Source organism: Heteronotia binoei, chromosome 19 (assembly GCF_032191835.1).
Source record: "Heteronotia binoei isolate CCM8104 ecotype False Entrance Well chromosome 19, APGP_CSIRO_Hbin_v1, whole genome shotgun sequence".
NCBI classification, from domain to species: domain Eukaryota; kingdom Metazoa; phylum Chordata; class Lepidosauria; order Squamata; family Gekkonidae; genus Heteronotia; species Heteronotia binoei.
The window spans coordinates 28,479,796-28,504,156 of NC_083241.1; the positions used below are offsets into that span (position 1 = coordinate 28,479,796).

The 24,361-nt window shown below is 45.4% G+C and overlaps 1 protein-coding gene across 1 annotated transcript in view; it reads right to left on the reverse strand.

Annotated features, from left to right (window-relative positions):
- Positions 1-16,991, reverse strand: part of GNB5 (G protein subunit beta 5) — a 49,478-nt gene extending 32,487 nt beyond the window's left edge. Inside the window, 4 exon segments of the mRNA XM_060260240.1 lie at positions 2,035-2,171; positions 7,940-8,051; positions 11,664-11,808; positions 16,910-16,991. Of these exon segments, the coding sequence (XP_060116223.1) occupies positions 2,035-2,171; positions 7,940-8,051; positions 11,664-11,789 (375 nt within the window). The 5' untranslated portion in view covers positions 11,790-11,808; positions 16,910-16,991.
- Between the last annotated feature and the right edge of the window lie 7,370 nt (positions 16,992-24,361).

Genomic DNA, 24,361 nt, shown 5'->3' on the forward strand with positions numbered 1-24,361 from the left:
TCAAGGAGTTAAATCCAATTGGCTATAAGGCATCATGACATCACCATATTCGCAGTGCAATTCCCGAACTGCTTGGAACAAGAAGAGACCATTTTAGAAAATGGCACTGGAACAGGAGCCAAGTGGTACTGTGAACAGGGGTTAAAAACAAAAACCAGGGAAGGCTTGGGGAAACACAGCGAAGCCACCCACTCTCCCCCAAGTCTTCCTTTTTGCACCAAAAACATTGCAAACGTTTGACTCATCCTGCATCAGGTTCCAGCCTCTTTTGTGGTCTTACTTATAGTCTTACTCATAGCAGCGTGCAATGCAAAAATTACACAGGCATGGAGCTAAAGTAATGGAAAACAAACTTTACCCACACAATATCAGCTTTTGTTAAGCCTACAAGATCAATTTAAAAAAATGGCATCCCAAACAGCTGGCAATCCTAGAGATGTAAAACTGATACTTGCTAAAGACAAGTGGGGAGAAATGGGAATAGCAGTACAGGAGACTGCTAATTCAGAACTTTTAAAGCTACAGGCAGCATCTCTGGGTTGAAATCTGGCAAACTCTAGGTACAAAGTCCGCTGGGGAAAATGGATTCACATGACTGTATCATAGCAGAGCAGAACTGAGAAATGTTAGATGTTTATGCACAACAGAGTTTACATGGAGTCCCTAGTCTTAAAAATAGATGCAAGTCCAGGAGCACCTTAGAGACCAACAAAAGTCTCAGGGTATTAGCTTTTGAGAGTAAAAGCTCCCTTTGCCAGATACAAGTAAAAATGTGCCTTACAGTCCTCTAGAGGGGTTCTACTAACTGTGCAGAGAAGAGATTCAGCAAGTACAGTTGGGTTAATGTTTGCTTCACCGTAACACAAGCTCTGCTGATTATCGGCTCTGCTAACATCCCACGACACTGCCCAGAGGGTTTTTACTGATGTGTCAATAACTTCATTTGTTTTCTGTCGAACTTTTATTAACCATTGTTTCTATCCATCATGATATCTCGTGATTTGTAAGCTGCCCTAAACTTGCTCTGTGGAGAGGACGGGAAATAAATAAAATTTTTAAAAATAAAAAATAAAACACAACCTTTACGCTTAAAAGCTCCTGTCAGACAAATTCTGCACATCACCTGATTCTGAGCCAACACAGTTTGTGAACACTCACCCAGTTTCCTGATACCAACCATGCAAGACTCTCCCAAGGGGGTTACTAACATGGTTCACAACTTAGGTTGACAGTACTGCAAAATACTACGATTTATTAACATCTTCTCCCAATGACAGGGTAGCATTATAAGCAACTTTTGACATAAGCCATGCTCTTCCTTTCCACTTCCCCATAACCATAACATGTGCGCACACGTGCTAACTCACACAGAGCTGTCGCTGTGTCGTGCTGTTAGTTCTTTGTACTTTTCCCTGATCTACACCATTGCCTGACACTGGCAGTATAGGAAAAGTACAATAAACGTATATGGTTAAGTATGTGCAAACATTACAAGGAGTTTGGGGGGGTGGGGGGGAGAACCTGACACAAGGCTGCCATTTTCAGCAGCAGTCTTGTGTCGAGAGTCAAGTCCTTCCCTGTTCATCCTGTTCCATTTGCAACTATTGAAATCGCAAAGATTCAGCACTGCATGAGGGTAACACCACCACTCCCAAATAAACACAGAAAATGCATTTATAATCTATCCTGAATATGTTTAATGAGATCAGAAGCATGCTTCCTCTAGTTCGGTGGGATTTATATATTTTTTTAGGATTACAGCAGTAATTTCAAACACCCTTGCCACACGGTGGCATACCAAAGTAGTCAAGAAACTCAAACAGATGGGTAAATTAGAGATCCAGGAAATATTCTTTACAGAAAGTACATTGATACATCATTGGATTATAGCTCTTCCTTTGGAGTAACAACTTCTAAGCAACCATCTCATAAAACCTTTTAGGCCAAGAGAGAGATTCTTGCTGAACGATACAGCAAAAGGACAAACCTCCCAAACAACAGCTGAGTAAACACCATCAAATGGCTTCTCTGTACCTGGGAAGAGCTGACGATTCTTCTTTTATCTTTGCACCAGTCCATGCAGAGGACTTTATTGCCGTGGCCTTTCAGCGTTCTCCGAGTCTTCATCACAAACTGCCCCAGCGCCTCCACACGCTCTGCCACCTGATGAACTGTAAGGAATTTGTCACAGAGAGTCACCACAGGATGGTGCAGAGGATGCCGTTTTTTGCAGAGATGCGCAAGACTGGATGTGTGACTTCCATAACAAAGAATAAGGTTGTTGGACTGCAACTCAGAAAACCTGTCTTGCATTTTTAAATTTCCCAGCGCAATGTCTTCTCCCACCCATTCTCCAGTCTCCACTCCTCCACTTGCAGCTGCTAGAATGGCCTTGGATCAGCCATAGCTCTCATGGAGCTGTCCTTGAAAGAGCAGCTGCTGTAAGAGCTCTCTCAGCCCCACCACCTCACAGAGTGTCTGTTGTTGGGGAAGAAGATACAGGAGTGTAAGCCGCTCTGAGACTCTGATTAAGAGAGAAGGGTGGGGTATAAATCTACAGTCTTCTTCTTCCATTAGAACAAACTGGAGTGCTCACTGAACACAAAGAGGTGAGTGACAAGACCAGACATAGCTGGGGAGTATTAGATAGCAGAAGTTACGGCTGACTTGCTTCCCACTGCATCAGGGAATTTACTAGACAACTTTGCTTTGATAATGGCCCTTCACTAGCAGGGTTTGTCTTTTCTGATAATGTTCCTGACCCTTTGAACAGTAACTGCACAGATGAAAAATCTCCACTACTGCATTCCTATGCTGGGAAAAGCATTACATGCAAAATGTCTGTCTGCAGGGACCCACAAAACAAAAGCGGGGAGTGGAGACAGCAAGTATATTCACAGGTGAAAGTATCTGTAATAGAGCAGGTAAGGAACATACGAACATAAGAGAAGCCATGTTGGATCAGGCCAATGGCCCATACAGTCCAACACTCTGTGTCACAGTGGCAAAAAACCCCAAGTGCTATCAAGAGGTCCACCAGTGAGGATAGAAGCCCTTCTACTGTGCCCCCCCACAAGCACAAGAATACAGAGCATCACTGCCCCAGACAGAGAGTTCCAACAATAAGCTGTGGCTAATAGCCACTGATGGACCTCTGCTCCATATGCTTATCCATTCCCCTCTTGAAGCTGTCTATGCTTGTAGCTGCCAGCACCTCCTGCAGCAGTGAATTCCATGTGTTAATCACCCTTTGGGTGAAGAAGGACTTATTTTTATCCGTTCTAACCTGACTGCTCAGCAATTTCATTGAATGCCCACGAGTTCTTGTATTATGAGAAAGAGAGAAAAGTACTTCTTTCTCTACCTTCTCTGGAAACGTACCAGTAGACAAAATGTTCAGAATCTTATGTCATTCAACGTCTATAAATAACACTCACGGGATGGAGGATTAGATAAGGGCAACAGCACTGGAGGAGAGGATCAATGCTCCCCCCCCCCCCACCATCCCATGCTATTTTCCCTATGTTAATCACACTGCTCAGTGGATATTGGCCCAAACAGGGAAACTGCAAGCGTATACAACTCTCACCTCTTATTAAAGTTACATCTTGCCTTTTGTGGAGTCACATCAGATCACAGTACTCTGTAGGGTTACCACTTCCGGGAATTTGGGGGCAGAGTCGGGGGATGGCAGAGTTTGGGGAGTAGAAAGGATCTGATGCCACAGAGGCCACCCTCTGAAACTGCCATTTTCTCTAGGGGAACTAACCTGTGCAGTCTGGAGATGAGTTATAATTCTGGGAGAATACCTCAGCAGGTGGTTGGCAACCCTAGTACTTGGCCGTGGATTGTATTTATTTGAATTTATTTAAGACATCAATTCATGCTTTTCTACCTTACAGGCGGCTGACAAGGTAAATAATAATAAAATACGTAAAATATATGTGAACGGCAGATCACTTTGAGGGAGAGGGACCTCCTCCTGGGCCTATCGGAGGGCTTTTTTTCTGGAAAAAGAGGTGCTGGGACTCTCAAGAGGGAAATGAAAGCAAAACACGAGTGATCCTTGTTAACTTTTAAACCTTTTATAATTTTGTTTCTATGAAGTTCTGGAACCAGTCCACCACATTCCCTCAGAGAAAAAGCCCTACCTATCTGCCATCTCTTAAATTCTCCAGGGAATGTTTGTGGGTGTGCAAACATGGAGAAAGGTTGTCACAAATTGGGACATATATGTAGGGAACTAGGAGCCATTGTGATGCCTGGACCTCAAAATGTATCACATTTTTCTCCTGCCTTTCCTCCAAATAGTTCAGGGCATCATACATGGCTGTATTCATGGCTCCATTTTTTCCTCACAACAACCCCATGAGGCAATTGAGGCTGAGAGGGAATGACTGCCCCAAGGTCGTCCAGTGGGATTTGTGGCTCATGAAGATATGAACCCAAGTCTCCTAGTCTACCACAGTGCCAAATTGAGGGCACTACCTCTCAAGACTGCTCCCTCAAGGCAAAGAGCAGGAGGACAACTGTCTCTCCCCCTCTGTTTATGCAAAGCAAGAAAAAATTACCTCAAGAAATGCTTTTAAACTAGGGCAGCCAGGTACACCCCACTCAGTCACTGTTGGGGGATAGAAGAGTTGCCAGATCCAGGTTGGGAAACTCCTGGAGATTTGGGAATGGAGTCTGGGAAGGGCAGGAACTACAGTGAGATACAATGCCATAAAGCCCACCCTCCAAAGCAACCATTTTCTCCAGGGGGACTGAATTGATCTCTGTAATCTGGAGATGAGTTGTAATTCCAGGGGATCCCCAGGTCCCACCTGGAGGCTGGCATACCTATTGAACACAATGCTTTTTGACAAATGACGGCCCACCCCAATCCAGAGTCAGCTCTAATTAATTTAATTTAATTTTTTATTCATAACCCACCCTATCCCGCAAACGGGCTCTGGGCAGCTTACAACATTAAAAACCTTACAGAAACATTAAACAAACCACATCCAGACTAGACAATATCATAATTACATAATCTGTAAAATTACAGAATTATCAAAATAGTATCCAACATAACTTAAGCACCTAGATGGTAAGGTGCTGATAAGGTGCTGGGGGCAGCGATGACTTCAGGGGGCACCTGCTGGATCAATTAAAAGTCTGGTGGAAGAGCTCTGTCTTACAGGCCCTGCGAAACTTGGATAAGTCCCACAGGGCCCGGATCTCCACTGGGAGCTCATTCCACCAGGCGGAGGCCTGGACCGAAAAGGCTCTGGACCTTGTTGAAGCCAGTCGGGCATCCTTAGGACTAGGGATCACAAGAAGATGTTGTACAGCTGACCTCAGGGCCCTGACAGGGGGGCTCGTATGGGGAGAGGCGGTCCTGGAGATATGCAGGCCCCAGGCCATAAAGGGCATTAAAGGTAAGGACCAATATCTTGAAATGGATCTGGTACTCCAGGGGTAGCCAGTGCAGTTCATGCAGCACCAGAGGCATCCATGTCCATAGAGGCCTCGATACTAATAACCAGGCTGCAGCGTTCTGCACCCGCTGGAGTTTCCAGAGCAGGATCAAGAGTAGCCCCACAAAGAGTTACAATAGACCAATCTGGAGGTGACCGTTGCATGAATCACTGTGGCTAGATCATGGGGAGTGAGGTAGGGGGCCAACTGTCGGGCCTGCCTCAGATAGAAAAAGGCAGCCCTTGCAGTGGCAGCAACCTGGGCCTTCATAGATAAGGAGGTATCCAGGAATACCCCCAAGCTCTTCACCTCTGTTGATGGCACTAATTGAGTACCATCGAGGGGTGGGAGCCTGATCCCACTTCCTGCCCTCCCCCAATTCACTGCCACACGAGGTGGCATTGGCTACAAGCATAGCCAGCTTCAAGAGGGGATTGGATAAACACATGGAGCAGAAGTCCATCAGTGGCTATTAGCCACAGTATAGTGTTGGAACTCTCTGTCTAGGGCAGTTATACTCTGTATTCTAGGTGCTTGGGGGGAACATCGGGAGGGCTTCTAGTGTCCTGGCCCCACTGATGAACCGACCTCTTGATGGGGGTTTTTTGGCCACTGTGTGACACAAAGTGTTGGACTGGATGGGACACTGGCCTGATCCAAGATGGTTTCTCTTACATTCTTATGTTCTTAAAACAGGGAAAAGGGTAATCACAGTCCACAAATGAGCAGTAAACTCATTTCTGGATAAGACTGTTTCAGGGATAAATGCGTTGTCTAGATCAAATCAAGCCTGAACTCTCTGTGGAAGCTAACATGACCAAACTGAGGCAATCATACTTTGTCACATCATGAAAAGACAACAGTCCCTGGAAAAGGCAATAATGCTAGGAAAAGTTGAAGGCAGCAGGAAAAGAGGAGGACCCGACAAGAGACGGATTGACACAATTAAGGAAGCCACAGCCCTTGGTTTGCAAGACCTGAGCAACGCTATTAATGACAGTTTTGGAGGACAGAAATTCATAGGATTGCCATAAGCCGGAAGTGACTTGACAGCACGTAACACACACACACACGACTTAAGAAATCCATTTTACACACAATTTGGAGAGTAGCAGGTGCACTTTTTAGAAAGAAGCTCTGTGGATTTCATCGTAATCTTATTTACAATTTTATCACCATAATCTACAGGTTTTCAGTTTTCTAGTTTTGTCATCCAACTTTATGTGCATCTTATATTGCTCTTATTGCATTTTTTATTTTAAAGACAGTAATTTATCTTGAATCTCAGTAAGACAGGTAGACTGCAGTAAATAAGTAAACAGAAATTGGAAACGAGTGCCTTATTGCAAGTTGCAATAAATCTGTAGATAACATAAAAGTACACAACGGAGCCAGAGATCCATAAACCATACTTGTTTTGCCCTGGAATTAACTGAACATTTCCTTAGGAACCTTCCCACAGAACTGGGTTGAAACTGTCCCCTCTCTGTGCATACACATATAGATGTACACCCTGCCTTTAGACCTTTTTTTTTGGGGGGGGGGGGAGACCTATACTGGGATGTGAAGCAAGGTGGGGGTGAGAACTAGTCCAGAGGAGAAATAAAACTGTATCAAGGTATGTTAGATAACAACTTTACATAAAAGCTGTTAGTTGGCTTTCTGTAAGAACAGACAGCTAGTATGGTACAACAACAAGTCCCAGGTTCAAACTCTGGACCCAGAAAGCTCTCTTAAGTGGCTTTGGACCACTCACTCTTTTTCATCTTGATCTACTTTAATGGATTGTCATGCGCATAAAGCTCCTTAAAGGGCATGGTTTTAATCTGATTTTTCTAATCAAACTAATTACTCACACATTAAAGTTTTTGCTCTCCCTGCCTCTCAAAAACAATAGTGTCAATGCCCTGACGGTATGCAATACAGCCCAAACAACTGAAACCTCCCTCCCCTCTTTTTGAGCAGGGCATCTATTTCTCTTTCGCTCCTTTCATGAGCACCACTAAGGCTCTGCGCTAAAAAACGCCCTCCCCCCCATCATTTCCAACCCCATACTTGTTTCCAACCGCCGCCAATAAGAGCCTGGGCCAGCCACCTGCTCGGCGAAGCCCCACCCTGCCCGTGGCCTCAACCCGGAGAAGGATCTCATGCGCTCCAAAGGGCGAGCAACAGAAGCCGGGGCTGTGCTAGGCGGGGACGGTGCGTGGCGCGGGAGGCGCTCCATCGGGCTGCGAGGCACGGCTTCTCCACCGGGCCGCCTTGCAGCCAACTAGGGGGACCCCTAGCTGGAGGGGGGATCTATGGCGCCCCCGCTCAAGGCCCCGGGCGAGGAGAGCAGGCGCCCATCTGGAGCGGCGGCAGCAGCAGCGGCACAGCCTCCGCCTTCTTGTTTTGACTGCCTCTCTCTCTCCCCCTCTCCGCCTTGCAAGGCGCAGCTCCTGTGCCGGCCCTCCCCGCGCCCCCGCCGGCCGGGACTCACGCTCCACGTCGTGCAGCTTGGCTCTCTCCTCCTCCAGCTTGCCCTTCAGGCTCTCGGCCTCGTTCTTCAGCGAGGCCAGGGTCTCGTTCTCCTGCAGCCCCTGGGTTGCCATCTTTGCCGAGGGAGAGAGAAAGCGGGGAGAGAAGAAGGAGTCAGGCGGGCGGCGGGGAAGAGGAGGAGGAGATCCGGATCCGCCCGCCTGCCAGTCTGGCCGGCTCCCCGCGGGGGAGGCCAAGGCGGAGCGGCAGCGCCCTCCCCTCGCTGCTGATTGACGCTGCGGGGCAGCCCGCCCGCATCTCTTCCCCGGCTGGCCCGGGGGCTCGGGCGAGGAGGTGGCTGCGGCTGGTCAGAAGGGCGGCATCCCGGTGGGAGGGTCCAGCGGGGCGGGCGGATCTCGCCTCCGCGCCCCACGCCCCTTGTGGCCCGGTGGGAGGGCAGGGCACGCCCCTAAGGCAAATGCGGGGCTCGCCTGCTGCTGCGCTAGGGAGCGCATGATGCAGCAACCTGGCTGGAGCCGCGCAGGCAGCAGACCTCCCCGGAGCGCCTCTGCATGCTGCCCTGAGCAACAACCAATGTCATGGGGAACTTGAATTTCATGACCATGGATTTCAGGGATTGCCTCTTCCTAAGCCCCTAGGTTCCAGCTCTGCAGCATCCCTGCTTCTCCAGCATCCTCCTCTCTGGGCTATAAAGGTGCAGGGTTTTTCCCCCATTTATAAGGAGCTGGTGCCAACCAATGCTCCCTCTAAGCTGCAGTCTTGTGAGCAAAAATTCTACTGGTATGAAAGTTGTGAGTTACGGGCATTACAGTTGTGAGCTCCTGCATAAATTAGTGTGCTCTGGGGTCATCCTTCCTGAGCTAAGACAGAAAGGTGTGAGCTGGAGGCTAAAAATGTGTGAGCTAGCTCACACTAACTCAGCTGAGAGGGAACACTGGTGCCAACGCAGGCGCTCTTGCAAGCAGCTCTGCGTCCTCCTGAGGCACAAAAGAGCTACGTTTTCGCTTTAGTTGCCCATAGCATTATTTGGATGCAGCCACAACTGGATATTGCCAGGTCCCCCCTTGGCCATCAACAGGGGCAGGGTTACCAGACCCAGGTTGGGAAATTCCAGGAGCATTGGGGACGGAGCCTGGGGAAGACAGGGACCTCAGTGGGGTACAATGGCATAGACTCTCCACCCTCCAAAAGCATCGATTTTCTCCTGGGGAACTAATCTCTGTCATCTGGAAATGAGCTGGGATCCCAAGTCCCACCTGGATGCTGGCATCCCTAATCCTGGGCCCTGAGCTAGATGTCCCAGGATAGCCCAATCTCATCTGGTCTTGTGAGCATTTGGATGGGAGAGCACCAAGGAAATACAGGACTGCTGCAGAGAAGCAGGCAAGGGCAAGCCACTTCCATTAATCTTTTGGCTTGAAACCTTAAGGGGTCACCGTAAGTTGGCTGCTTGCAACTCAGTGGCACTATGCACACACAACAACAACTGGCAGGACTCAGCTAAAAAATGTGACAGATGTCCCCAAGATCAGGGGTTAAGGGCCCCAAATGCATGCAGCTGTAGAGGTGCTATCACAGCATATGTGTGCATATCTTGGGCATTTATCTTCCAGCTTTCAAATTCACTTTATCTTGGAGGAGACACAGGTTGACTTTGACTTCCAAACTGGCTCCCTGACAAAGGACAAACAAACCATCAGAACCCAAGTATGAGGTCTAAATCCCACTGAGATCTTGCAAAAAAAAAAAAAAGGGAGGGCCTTCCTTGCAAAGCTGGAAAGGTGTCAACTGGCACCAGGGTGGTGCCCGTGGGCACCAGGCTGGGGAGCCCTGTTCAACGTCTTTTAGCTAACTGTATGGAAGGCACCATTGAGTCATATTTCTACCTTTCTTCTTCAGCTCATCTGCCTTTAACAGTCCCTCTCCCACTCCCAGCATGGGAAAACTTAGCACTCCTCTTGAATTTCCACTTGTCTCCTGGTTGGTAAAAGCATATGAGTTTTCCCCACCCCCCAAAAGTAAGGACAGGTGAACTGATAACATCTAACAGAGCATATTATTTCATCTACAGTAAGTAACTTTCAACACAACCAGATTGCCACTATTCCTGCACATCAGCTGTGGCTCATGGAATTCATTGCCACAGGAGGTGGTGGAGGCTGCAAGCATAGACAGCTTCAAGAGGGGATTGGAGAAACATATGGAGCAGAAGTTCATCAGTGGCTATTAGCCACAGTGTATTGTTGGAACTCTGTCTGGGGCAGTGATGCTCTGTATTCTTGGTGCTTGGGGGGACAACAGTGAGAGGGCTTCTAGTGTCCTGGCCCCACTGATGGACCTCCTGATGGCATCTGGGTTTTTTTGCCACTGTGTGACACAGAGTGTTGGACTAGATGGGCCATAGGCCTGATCCAACATGGCTTCTCTTATGTTCTTATGTTCTCATCTGTGTTTACTTTGCATGCATTTTTAAAAATAAGAATCTTAACAATGAAGGTATGGGCGCAGAACCAGTCTTCCTGCTCTTACCTGTATTTTATATATTAAAGTCAAGTATCTCTTGTGCTTGGACCTGGATAACTCAGTCTCATTTAATTTAATTTAATTTTTGGATTTATACCCCGCCCTATCCCGCAAGTGGGCTCAGGGCGGCTTACAACAGTAAAACAACAGAGTTAAAATAATATCATAAAAACATTACAAAACTGGAGCAGCACAGTAAACAATTCTACAGACATAGGTGGCATAACCACCCAACAGCATGTGGCTGATGGCTAACAGCATAACATGACACCATAATGGCGAAATGCTGGGGGAAGTGATGACTTTCAAAGGACACCCGCTGGATTAATTAAAAGCCTGGCAGAAGAGCCAGATCTCAGAAGCTAAGCAGGGTCAGCTCTGGTTAGTATTTGGATGGGAGACCAGCAAGGAATACCAATGGCAAAGCATCTTTAGAATCATAGAGTTGGAAGGGACCTCCAGGGTCATCTAGTCCAACCCCTTGCACAGTGCAGGGAATTCCAAAGTGGGAGCACATACAGCCGGGGCTACGTGAACTGCACTGGCTGCCAGTTATATACCGGATTCATTACAAAGTGCTGGTCATTACCTTTAAAGCCCTATATGGCCGAGGACCTGCCTACCTTAGGGACCGTCTCTCCCCGCACGAACCCCAGAGAGCACTGAGGTCAGCAGGGAAGAACCTGCTGACTATCCCCGGGCCAAAAGAGGCAAAACTCCAGAGTACCCGTATCCGGGCTTTCTCTGTTATGGCTCCACAGCTATGGAATCAGCTTCCAGAAGAAATGCGGGCCCTGTGGGACTTCGAACAGTTCCGCAGGGCCTGCAAGACTATCCTGTTCCGAATGGCCTTCACTGAGTAGAACTGCTAAGTAAAACTTGCCATCTGGGTAATAGCACAAAATATTAATTTTATTGTTTTTAGAATTTTACTGGATTTTAATTAATTGTAGTTAAAATGTTATATTATACAATGTATGTATTGAATTCTTGCTGTTAGCCGCCCTGAGCCTGCTTCGGCGGGGAGGGCGGGATACAAATAAAATGTGATGATGATGATGATGACAAATACCTTCCCCCCCCCCCATGTACACCCAGTGACCCCAGCTACATGCCCATGCTCAAAAGATGTTCTGAACATCTAATCTTGAAAACCCTATGGGGGAAGTTGATTGCAATTTGATGGCAAAACAATCCCTTACCATTTCAACACAGAGTGAGCAGTAGTTGAATTTCTCTGATTTGCGGTAAATCTCCCGGAGGGGACGCTCATTGTAGCAGTAGTCACACGGACCAAAGACATTAGCCAAAAAGGTCTGGTCGCACATCTTGGCTTTGAGGCTGGAGCTGAAAGAGACCAAGGAGGAAAGCAGAAGGAGAGAAACAAATTACATTCTGGGATCCATAGATCTAGCCTGTCATTGAATGTTTTGGGTGGCCCCTAAGGCTTCACAGTTAGTCCCCCCCCAACCCCCCCCCCCTGCTTCTGGGCTCCATTGAGAATTTTGCTGAACTCTACAATTTTACAAACTTTCTTATATTTCCCCCACAAAAAATGAGAAAAGAATCAAAACATATAAAGCAGAGATGGAAATCTCCATTATGCCAGTGTAGCCACATAGAAGAAAGTAATTGAAAAAGTATGACAGGGAAGGCTAACTTCTGACACACACACACACCCTCCCCCTGGCATTGATAACATCACTGAGTCATCTTCCGCTGCATTTTACCATTGATCCAAATACTAACCAGGGCTGACCCTGCTTAGCTTCTGAGATCTGGCTCTTCTGCCAGGCTTTTAATTAATTGGATGTCCAATTCAGCACCCCCAGAAGGCTGGCGCCCTAGGTAACTGCCTAGTTTGCCTAGTGGCAAGGCCAGCCCTGGAGGGACCTCCCAGCTGCACGTGGATCTTGGGGCCAGCTTTTCCTGCTGCATGGTTTAAACCACACCACAGGAGAAGCCAAGCCAAGCCAAGCCCTGGGTCAGGCTGGCTTTTTTTTCCAATCAGTATTTCTCTTCCCTGGTCTATTGTATAAAAAGATTGAGAGGGAAGAACATAATAGACTGTTTTGTGGTGTCACTAGCAATGCTAAGCTATGTCAAATAGTTACGGATCGAAGATTTTCAGGATTGTGACCAACTTCCACTGCATTTCACCATTGAAGCACCATGTTTTAATCATCTGAGAGAATGCTGCGATGTAGAATTTGTATAACAATGGAATATACTCAAACCCTTACAACAGACAGCAGCATCAATTCGTTCCTCTAGATGGATCGTAGACTCAAAACAGTGTAGGAGCTTATGTTCAAGAATTCTTAGATCCAAATTCATTGATACAGTTAAAACCACTGATACACAGAGCTGTTAGATACCTGTTTGTACTTCCCAGCATACAGCTATCCCAGTGGTCTGATAAAGAGCGTAGGGACATAAAATGGGCTATACAGCAGTGCCACAGAAGTTTTAGCTCTGTGAACAATCCTACTACTCAGATTTATCGGACTTGGGGAAAAAACTATAGACATCAATAATGAAAAAGAAGAGATCGGAATCTCAAGTGAGGGGCTGGAAAATGCTAATTGCAGCTTCTAAAAAGAATGATAAAGCTTTTTGGGATCTTGTGTTGGATGATTTTAATGTACATGCTTGATTCTTGTATCTCAGCTGATGCCGGCAAACAGCAGTCATTTTGTAGAAAAATAGGTGGTGGAGCTCATCCAGGGATTGCTATGCAGTTGCACCTACTATTCAACGGACAAGGAGGTGGAACTCTCAAGAGGAAGTGGAACTCTTAAAAAGGTCGAGGAGCTGCGCTCCTGTGAGCTCCCACGGAATCTGAGGCCTGCCTGGGAATTTGATTTCTGTAACATATTTATTGAAAATACAGCCGCATATGAGACCAGTATAATCTGAAGAAGTGGCTGTTCTGAGAAGGTGCTTGAAAGTGGGTAGAGACCCTGGAATACACCTAATACCTGCTGAACGACTAACCCACAACGGCAGAGCACTTTATTGGCATCTTTATTCACAGGAATTAATTCAATAGGTAAAATATCAGACCAATAGAAACACGCTGTCATTGTTCCAGTAGTTAAGAAAGGCAAACAAACAGATCCAAGGAATTACCTTGGCTTGTTATCAGTGATCAGCAAACTATGGTGCATCCTTTAGTTGACTGGATAAATTCAGAACCAGTGCTGGGTTCAGAGCAAGCAGATTTTACGTAGGGAGCCTCATCTTAATTAATTACTGTATTATTTTAATTTATTTGGCAGAAAAATATACTATGCTCAGGGAAAGTTGTGAGTGGCATTCACAGATCAGAAGTCAGCATTCAATTCCATTCCTAGGATACGCTTATGGAAAAAAACTCAGGAAAACCACGATTGAGCATTGATCGCTGTGGTTGGTATAGATGCTTCATGATAATCCAACAGTTCAGGTTCGGTTCAGTTCAGTTTATTATTCCGGCCCATGGGCAGCATAAATCAAAACAAACTAATTTATATAAAATACAGAAAGCACACCGCCAATGAGAGTATTACAGTACAATATACAAGGACTTAAGGAGATATTTAAGGGCAGAGGGGTCCTTATAGCATTCTTGACGGAAGTATATTCCTTAATTCAGAGTCCAAAAGACCCATAAATTTCACCAGTAACGGTTGGATAAATTTGGTTCGTGTTTCTTTATAGAGACTACACACAAGCAGAGTATGTTCAATAGTTTCTACTTTACCTGTGCCACACAGACAAACACGCTCAGCCATAGGCACCTTTTTGTGAACAGGGCCAGAATCTGCCAGAAGTATATTCCTTAATTCAGAGTTCAAAAGACCCATAAATTTCACCAGTAACGGTTGGATAAATTTGGTTCGTGTTTCTTTATAGAGACTACACACAAGCAGAGTATGTTCAATAGTTTCTACTTTACCTGTGCCACACAGACAAACACGCTCAGCCATAGGCACCTTTTTGTAGCGACACTCTATGACTGCAGAAGGAAAAGTGTTACATCAGGCCATAGTTTAGGTTAGATGTGGGCCAGAGGGGCAAAGGACAGGAACATTTTTTATGAAGTCTGGAGTCAAGCAGGGACGTCTGATGGCTCCACTACTTTTTAATGTTTTTAAATTATTTAGCGCCCACTCTTAAATGAGACAAATTTCACTTGCCAAGCCTTGGGGCCCTAGAAATACCCATTTTATCACACGCTGATGATATGGTGATCTCCTATCAGACTATGAAGATGACTACAGTCCTTCTCAGACTACTGTCAGGGACAAGGTCTGACAATTAACTCTGTGAAGAAGATATTGGTTTTTACAAAAAGTAAGAGGATATTAAAGTTATAAATAGATGTTAGAGGGTAATGGACTGGAGCAGGTTGGGCCTTTTAAATATCTGGGGTAGTTTTTGTTGCATGTCTGTTGGAAACCTCAATGGAAGAAGACGACAACATTGAATTTATATTCCGCCCTCTACTCAGTCTCAGAGCAACACAAAATCTCCTTTATCTTCCTCTCCCACAACAAGTACCTGTGAGGTAGGTAGGACTGAGAGAGCTCTCTCAGAAGCTGCCCTTTCAAGGACAACCTCTGTGAGAGCTATGGCTGACCCAAGGCCATTCCAGCAGCTGCAAGTGGAGGAGTGGTGAATCAAACCAGGTTCTCCCAGATAAGAGTCCACACACTTAACCACTAAACTGGCTCTCCAATATAAGGCTATAACAGCATCACTGGTCTGCTCTAGTGCAGCGCTTTTTCATCAGGAAAGATGCTGCTTCTGGCAGCAATTACAGCTTTTAATGCTAAGGTGTCTCGACTACTAGAGCAGCAATCTGGACCCATCAAGTAAATGAAACTATAGATTGGCTGCTAATACAGTTCTTGTGTCAGATCTCTGGGATCCCCAAATATGTGGTTAAGTACTATCCTTAGACTGGAACTTGGCCAGTGGTAAATTGAACCTAGGGCTTAGATACTAGGATTAAATCTGAAGCGCAAAATAATGTTATTTAAGAATAATAGCTTATTATATTATATGAAGCATGGGGATTTCTCCAACTCATGGAATCAGGCTATTACAGAAAAGTGACTTATTATGCAATGCCCAGAGAATGCTGTTTTTGTGAAATGGTGGCCCATAGCCCATAAGCCTATCAAGCAGTTGATTACGAAGACTGATATCAATAGTACTACTGTTGGGCTAGCAGTATCTGCTCTTCTCTCCATGCTCTTCTCTTCACAATCCCAAAATAACTTGTATAGCCTTGCAGTTCCAAGATACAGGTGAGCAATCATGCTCACTAGATTAAATTGTCTGCAATCTCTGAAGGCTGTATATTAGGCAGACCATTTTCAGATAGATATTGTGGTTGTGGCTTAGGAATCATAGAAACTGAAGCATGTTTCATTTGAATGTCTGCAATATAAGGCTAGAGAGAAATGGCTCAAACTATTTACACCCCAGTGAAATGAGCCTCCCCCAGATGTTTTAGTTACCAAAATTTTAATGGCTCCTACACCAGCTCAACATAAAAAAAACTAAGATCATGGCATCCGGCCCCATCACTCCTTGGCAAATAGAAGGGGAAGACATGGAAGTAATGACAGATGTCACATTTCTGGGATCCCAGATCACTGCAGATGGTGACTGTAGCCATGAAATTAAAAGATGTTTGCTCCTTGGGAGGACAGCTATGGCAAACCTAGGCAATATAATAAAAAGTAGAGACATCACCCTGCCAACAAAAGTCCAGACAGTCAAAGCGATGGTATTCCCAGTAGTAACGTATGGCTGTGAGAGTTGGACCATAAGGAAGGCCGAGCGCAGAATAGATGCTTTTGGGCTGTGGTGCTGGAGAAGACTCTTGAGAGTCCCTTGGACTGCAAGAAGATCAAATCAGTCAGTCCTAACGGAAATCAACCCTGACTGTTCCCTGGAAGGTCAGATGCTGAAACTGAAGCTCAAATACTTTTGCCACCAAATGAAAAGGGAGCACTCGCTGGAGAAGACTCTGATGCTGGGAAAGACAGAAGGCAAAAGAAGGGGACGGCAAAAGATGAGATGGCTGGACATCTCATACTGATGTGACTAACACAAATTTGAGCAGACTTCGAAGGATGGCAGAAGACAGGAGGGCCTGGCGTGACTTTGTCCATGGGGTCGCAAAGAGTCGGACTCGACTGTGCAACTGAACAACAACAAAAGACCAGCTAATACACTTGTTGAGGCCATGAGAGTTTGGGCAGCTCAGAAGACACCTTCTCAAGCATAGTATAGCCTGTCCTTGCTGGGTTGAATTCCTCCTTTTATCCTTAGCTGGAATAGGTCAATACTACTCAAGATACATAGGTCATAGAAGCAGAAGAAGAAAAGAAAGATTGCAAATATTTTACATCTGCTATCGCAAGGGGGGGAAAGATATAAAACCACCTACCTTCTGTTCCCAGAGATAAACACTTAGAAACGTCTGGAAGACAAGCAAGCGAACTAACTCTGTGTGAGTAGAACTGTGCCAGGAGAAACTTAACATAGAGGTAATCTACTTAGAAGATATTTAAGGCGCAAGTGTCCACTTCGATATTGTAAAGCCTTTGTGGCATTTCCATACCCCCAGTATAGGTGTCGGGAGCTAATGTTAGTCCTCAGTCCTTGAAGTCAGATTCTCAAATAAAGAGAAAAATCATCAGATGATGATGCTTAATGTCTTATTTCTAAAAAATTCTATGCCACCTTATCAGTGTATTTCTTGTGCTTGGACCTGGATAGCTCAGTCTCATCAGACCTCAGAAGCTAAGCAGGGTCAGCCCTGGATAGTATTTGGATGGAAGACCAGCAAAGAATACCACGGTTGCTAAACAAAAGCAGTCAATGGCAGACACTTAACCTTTAAAAAGTGCCTATGTGCACTTTAAAAGTGCCTGTGTGCACTTTGATTTAGTGCAGGTCGCTTGGGAAAAGAGGTTATGTCTAAGTACATGCATGCACTTGTGTTTCATATCAGTCTGTTAAAAGTTTTAGAATGTTAAAGTGCCTTTGTGCACATTTATATTGTTCATCTCAGATTATTTAGTAGAGTCTACTCAGAAGTAGAGACCGAAAGGTTTTTTCCCTAATACATATAAATGTTTTGATAGTATAGTTTCACCCTGACGTTGCTTCTATTATAGTTAATCCCATCCTCCCCAGCAGCTTTTGAAAAAAACCAAGGAAAAGGCCACTGTTATATACATGTGCGCAAGGTGATTTTCAGCCCTTAGGTTCATTGTAACATCAGTAAGAAGAACTTAAGAACAATGAAAACAATACAGGTGGTGTGATCCACGGGGGGTGTTTTGTTTGTTTTTAGCAGGAATGCACAAGAACACAGTTCCGGCTGGCTTGATGTCAGGGGTTGTGGCCTAGTATGCAAATGATTTCCTGCCAGGCCTTTTCTACAAAAAAGCCCTGTACAAACCAATTGTGACATCAAGGGTATGGCCTAATATGCAAATGAGTTCCTGCTGGGCTTCTTCTACCAAACAAAGCCCTGGTGCGATCTATCTATGCAACTTTATTCACAATGAAATGACCTCTGAAAATAGTTCATCAGGCTTTTCAAGTGCCAGGTAATTTATTTCACTTTCAAATTTGCATGGGCATGGATGTTTTCTGTTTCTTTTTAAAATAAAAAAAACCCTAGTCAAGTGGCTCATAAACATAATTCCAATAAAACTTCGGTAAGCACAGCTGGCCTATACAACAATCACAAAAAGTTGGGGGGGCCCCTTTCCCATTCACTGTGGGACTTGCCACTTCTCAGAAGCTTTCTGCAGTTGGCACACAATCTGGAGGCTCTGAATGTGGCCAAGTCAAGGCAGTCAACCTTAAATTCACTAATTCACCTTTCCAAATCCCCATTTAATGTGCATCAGCAATTCTCTGACAATCCAGATTTCCCTAATGTGTGGATCCCTGACATGATATTCCTACTTCACCCAGATCTTTGCCCTGACCTGCCTTGCCCAGGCTAGCGCAATCTCATTAGATCTTGGAAGCAGTTTTTGTATGAGTAGTCACCAAGGAATTCCAGGAGCGCTCTACTCTGTGGAGGCAGCCAATAGCAAAGCAACTCTGCTTGTCTCTTGCCTTGAAAACCATACAGGGGTTCCCATAAGCCAGCAGTGACTTGATGGCACCTTATACACACACCCAGGCCTCAGATTCAGCAGGAGCTCACAGGAGCGCAGCCCCTGAACCTTTCTGAGGGTTCCCCCTCTTCCTCCCCACCTACCTTTTCCATTGAATAGTAGGTGCAGCCAGGGCTGTAGCCAGGATTTTAAAAGCCAGGGGGCTTTTTAAAAAGTTGGGGGGCCCCCTTTCCCATTCACTGTGGGACTTGCCACTTCTCAGAAGCTTCCTGCAGTTGGCACACAATCTGGAGGCTCTGAATGTGGCCAAGTCAAGGCAGTCAACCTTAAAACTTTGGAGTCAAGAGGGGAGTGCTCACCAGCTTAGCCATGGCAAAAAGAAAAAGAAAGAAGCAGGCTGCAGCCCAGAGAGCCCCCCTGGGAGTCAGGGGGCCCTGCCTGGAAGCCAGGGGGCAATGCCCCCACAGGTTCCCCTGTGGCTACAGGCCTGGGTGCAGCTGCATTACAATTCCTGGATTGGAAGAGTGGGCAGCCAGCCAGCGGCTTTGCCACACCCCTAGCAGCCCTCATTAACCCCTGGAGAAGCCCGCACCACCCTCTCTTCACTTCTTATGTGATTTTGGGTGACAGGTGGCTTGTTGGCCTTTTGACGGGGGGGGGGGGGGCAGGAGAGCCCTAGGCGAGTGAGGCCTGCTTAGGCTGGCTGGGATTCTCCTTTCTTGCATCAAGTTGCTTTCGGCTGGGGGAGGGGTGACATATGCTAATGAGTTATGCTAATGAGCTCCACCACCTATTTTTCTACAAATCGACTCCTGTGCACACCAGATTTTCAGAAGCAACTAGTAAGCTAGCTGCCTGTGCTGCTGGAAACATAGCTCTCTGTGTACAGATGTGTCATGTGCAAACTTGAGAGTGAGGAAGTTCCGAATCTTCAAATCATTAAGGCAATGGATAAGCGTCATTTATCCAAATCAACTTCAGTCCTCTGAATAGGTTTTCTACCACTCATGGTGTTGGACATAGGAGATTTTTTTGCTTGTTTGGTAGGCATTAAGTATTTGACTGCTGAATAACACTGTGAATTGTCTAGAAAAACCATAGCTAGGTGAAAGAGAGTGCTGTCCCAACACACTTATAACTGGACACATGATGACATTAGCCTTATGAGACAATTTCTGACTATCTGGGAGAAAGCACTGAAAAGCAAAGTGAAGGTGTACTTCTGAATAAACATGCATAGGATTGCACTGTAAGATGTATCTTGAATCAGAGCCTTGATTTCAACTGCTTTGTTTAGAAACAGGCATTTTGCCATTTGTGTTACTACACCTCATGCCGTGAAGCTTTTGCACAAAACAAAGGAGGTCTCCGTGTGACCCAATGTGAAGCTGTGAATTCAGAGGATCAATACACTGACAAATCACTCCGTACTTCGTAGCGGCAGCTTCTCTGGCCAGGAACAACGGCTGGCAAACAGCCAGCCCATGAGCTGCACAATTTCCTGAACCAAGAGAATTGAGCCTGCAGTCTTAAGTATGGATGTTCTTAAAAGCAGAGCACTCTATTTGGCCTCACAGACGGTTCAGACGTTATTTTCCCACGGCTTCCTCTTGCAAGAAATCTGCTTGGGCAAGTGGTCTACCGGCTTAGAGCTAGTGCCGTAAATTGGTAGGGCAGGGGTGGCCCAACTTGCTTAACGTAAGAGCCACATAAAATAAATGTCAGATGCTTGAGAGCTGCAAGATGTGAACATCAGATGAGGAAGGGAGGCAGGGAGGGAGATGGGGAAGGGGGAGGAGGAAATAAAGTAACTTTAAATGGATTCTACAAGCTGCTGGTAGGCTTGGCTTGGAGAAGTGATTTAAAGAGACAAATGCCTTCTCCAAGCCAGCCAATGGGAGGGGGGCTGTGAGAGCCACACAATATGTGTGAAAGAGCCACATTTTGCCAACTCCTGTGCTAGGGTGATCTTTTCATGAGTCTTTCCTTCTCCAGTGAGGCTTATGAAAGTAAAGAGTAATGAAGAAATAGATGCCTGAACAAGCTCACAGAGGAAAGCTGGCAAGAATAAGATTAGAGTCTGGTACCACCTTAGAGATTTTCGAGCTTTCAAGAGTTAACATCTCCCTTTATCAGATGTAAGTAGAAATGGAAATCCAATGCTGATGTCAGAAAGTGGGAGCGAAGGGTTTTGCAGAGAAGGGAGTTAGGATGCAGAGGTACAATGCAATCAGCTTGACTGGAGCAGGGGAGAAATGCTTAGGAGCAAGACAAAGTGGAAGTAAGTAAAATCAGAGCTGACCCTGAGAGTTCTTCCTCCAATATTACATCGCCTAGGCAAGTGGACTGTGTGAGCCATTGTTAGCAGGAGTCTGCAGTGGAGAGGCTGTGGCTCAGTCGTAGAGCATTTGTGTGGCATGCAGAAGATCCCAGGCTCAGTCCCAGCATCTCCAGGTGGTAGATGAAGTGAAAGACCCTGAAGAGCAGCTGCCAGTCAGAGTTGACAATACTTACCTTGATATATCAAGGGTCTGATTCAATATAAGACAGCTTCATGTGGGAAAAAAAAACCTGTAACAGCTTGAAGATTTACAATGAGCACGGGAATTACTTCTTTGTTTCACAAGCACTACATCTCTTCTATTTTGGCTTCATCAGAGAATTAGGAGTGCAGACAACTCAGTTTAGAATGCCTAAACTGTCTTCAGAAAAATCATATACATAAGAATGGTACGGAGATCAAGATAGGTAGGGATGCTGTATCTATATTCCCTTTAAAAAGATGTACAAGCCATTTCTGCACATGTGCATAATTCACAGCAGCCAATTGCTTCTTTCACCAAGAATGTCACTGGGGGAAATATTTAAATAGCTCATGCGGCATCCTGTTGGTTTTGTAATGTGGACATGAGGATTAGAACAGCTGGGCAGGAAGCCCTTCTCTGCTCTTTCCCCATCCTCAAAGGACACCAGCTGAACAGCTTTTTCAAAGAGACCTCTGGGATGAGAGGGACGCCCACTCTGCAATTGTACGGTACATAAGTCGCAAGAGCAAGAACTCATATCCAGTTGGAATGTGGTCACTGGAAACAATCCAAGGGAGCTATATGCCCAGGCTGAGCAGAGGCATGCAGCTGACCTCTTCCCGGATGCACAGTTGTCCCCTAGCATTGTAAAACAGCTATGTAGGACTAAGGCCATCGGCATTAACAGGTGCAAAAGCCATCTGTTCTTACACGCACACAGTGCAAATGGCCTCTGTGATACAATTTCCTCTTGTGATGCCTGCTGGGATGCTTTTCATTTTGTGCAGAGACATAAGCAGCCCTTCCATCCAATCTCTGACTGGACCATAATTGTATGTAGGCAGAATCTGACAGACAAGATGCACGCAAGGTTTCAGCTGATCTGGTGAAGCAAGGAACATTAGTAGCATTGAGGCAACAAAGGTAGCATTGTGTTCACGTGATAGGAGGAGCACACTCTGATGGAAGGCCTAGGAATTTATTGGATTCATAGAATTTCGAAACGCTCCAATACTATTGCATTTTCACTGCGTCTTTCAGATATATCAATACAACCCACCTTGTACTGTGATTTTTTAATACAACCATACATAAATATTATCCATTCATTCAATTGATATTCCGTGCTTTTCTAAATATGTGGAACTGTTTATACAGAAATTTGAAATTTTACACTAAAAACGGAGGGCCGGGGCGGGGGGAATCTGGCCTTCCCCTGACTGGTGTTCTTGCTGGGATTTTTAATGTGCGTAATAGCAGATAATCTATCTACAGCTATAATCCTTAATACACTGAGAGGCAAAATGGACATTACAGACACGTGTGTCATTGGTTTTTGTGTGTGTGTTCGTTTTTAATGAAATGAGCTTTGACAGGAGTTGCTTAATCTTTTACTTGCCTCCTGTTTTTCTGTGTTGGCAAACATACATCTGGAATCCACTGGAAGGGGAAGGGAAAACAGTTTGGAAGCAATGTTCCCTCTAAGCTGCAGAGTCTTGTGAGCAAAAATTCTACTTTGTGAGCTACTGGCATTAAAGTTGTGAGCTACTGTATACATCAGTGTGCACTGGGGTCATCCTTCCTGAGCTAAGACAAAAATGTGTGAGCTGGAGGCTAATCTATGAGCTAGGCTCACACTAACTCAACTTAGAGGGAACACTGTTTGGAAGGGCAACTGTGAGTAGAAAAAAGGTTGGTGAAAAAAGGGTTAAGAAGTGGGGAGCAGCTGGGGCTCCAAGACATTCGTGTGTGTGTATTCACTCCTCCTTCTCTTGGCCTCCAACAATCCTTGTCTCCAAACCACAGCCTCCAGAGGCAGCATTTCATTTGAAAATTTAAGAAGTCTGGGCTTAGTTAGCTGTATTGGTGTGTTACATGCAGTTTGTCCTTCAACTGGAATCAAGTGCCTTTTAAACCAGCAGAGCTGATTTTCAGCACATGTATGCTCAGGAATCCTGTACAGCCTAAATCCCAAATGACCTCCTCTAGTTTTTAGTTTATACATACAAATGTTTTTGATATTCCAATTTCCCCAGAGCAGTGGGTCCATCACTACAAATCCTTGTTTGGTGAGGCTATCTCAGAATCCCCTAATCTGGAGTGTTTGCATGCCCTACCTCCCTGGCCCCCAGTATCCAGCTTATTGACACACTGAGATCTGGGAAAGCTCCCAGAATAGATCTAATCTCCCCAGAAATGATCAAGAGAAATAAAGCCTGGTGGGCACCTATTCTAGACAACCTATTTATCCAGATTGAACAATCTGGGAAGATACCTAAAGACTGGGGGACTGCCATCATTATCTCCTTGTATAAAAAAGGTAACAAGGAAGACCCTAATAATTATAGGCCAATCAGTTTACTCAGCATAGTGAGCAAACTATATGCTAGGCACCTATGGGGCAAATTTAGATACTGGCTGGAGTACGACTACCATCTCGCTGAGGAGCAAGCGGGCTTTAGAGAGGGTTGTTCTGTGATAGATCATTGCATGCTTTTGGACCACCTGATTTTTAAGTATTCTTCCAATTCGAGGGCATCCCCACACGCAGCCTTTCTGGATCTTAGATCTGCCTTTGATTCAGTATCTAGAGCTATCTTATTGAACAAACTAAGCTAACATTGACAGATGGCTACTTTTCTTTACCCAGGCCTTGTATGACCAGACATTTATTAGGGTCAAATACTCTCATCAGGCACTCTTAACAGACCACATTAGTACATACAACCATGCCTTCCATATTAAATATTTTCTATGGCGTAGCACAAGATGCTTAACAAACATCACTAATGTATACGCTCACACCCAGGATGAGAAAGCCAAACAGTGTTAGGAAAAGGTTGGGCAAAATAGACATCAGGGAATTAAAATACCACGTACGCTGATATAGTGCTACTAAGTTAAGGACCAGTGCAAGAAGTCACTGAACCGGCCTGTAATTTCAGTCTCTGCACATCCACATGGAGGTTGGCAAGCCTATAAAACTGCACTGGTTTTCTGCTTGTTTTATGATGCATGAGCACACCATAGTGAGCTACCATTTTTATGCACAGGAAAAATATTTGTGGGGCAGGGAGAAGAGAAGGAGGAAGGTTGATACAGAGTTAAAAACTGCCATTTTCTGTGTCTCCAATATAGTCCTACCCACATATCAATAATCTGACAATATATTGGCAGTGTATGATTGTCATCTTTACAAAAAAAAATCTCTCATCATATGTACACTTTAAATAC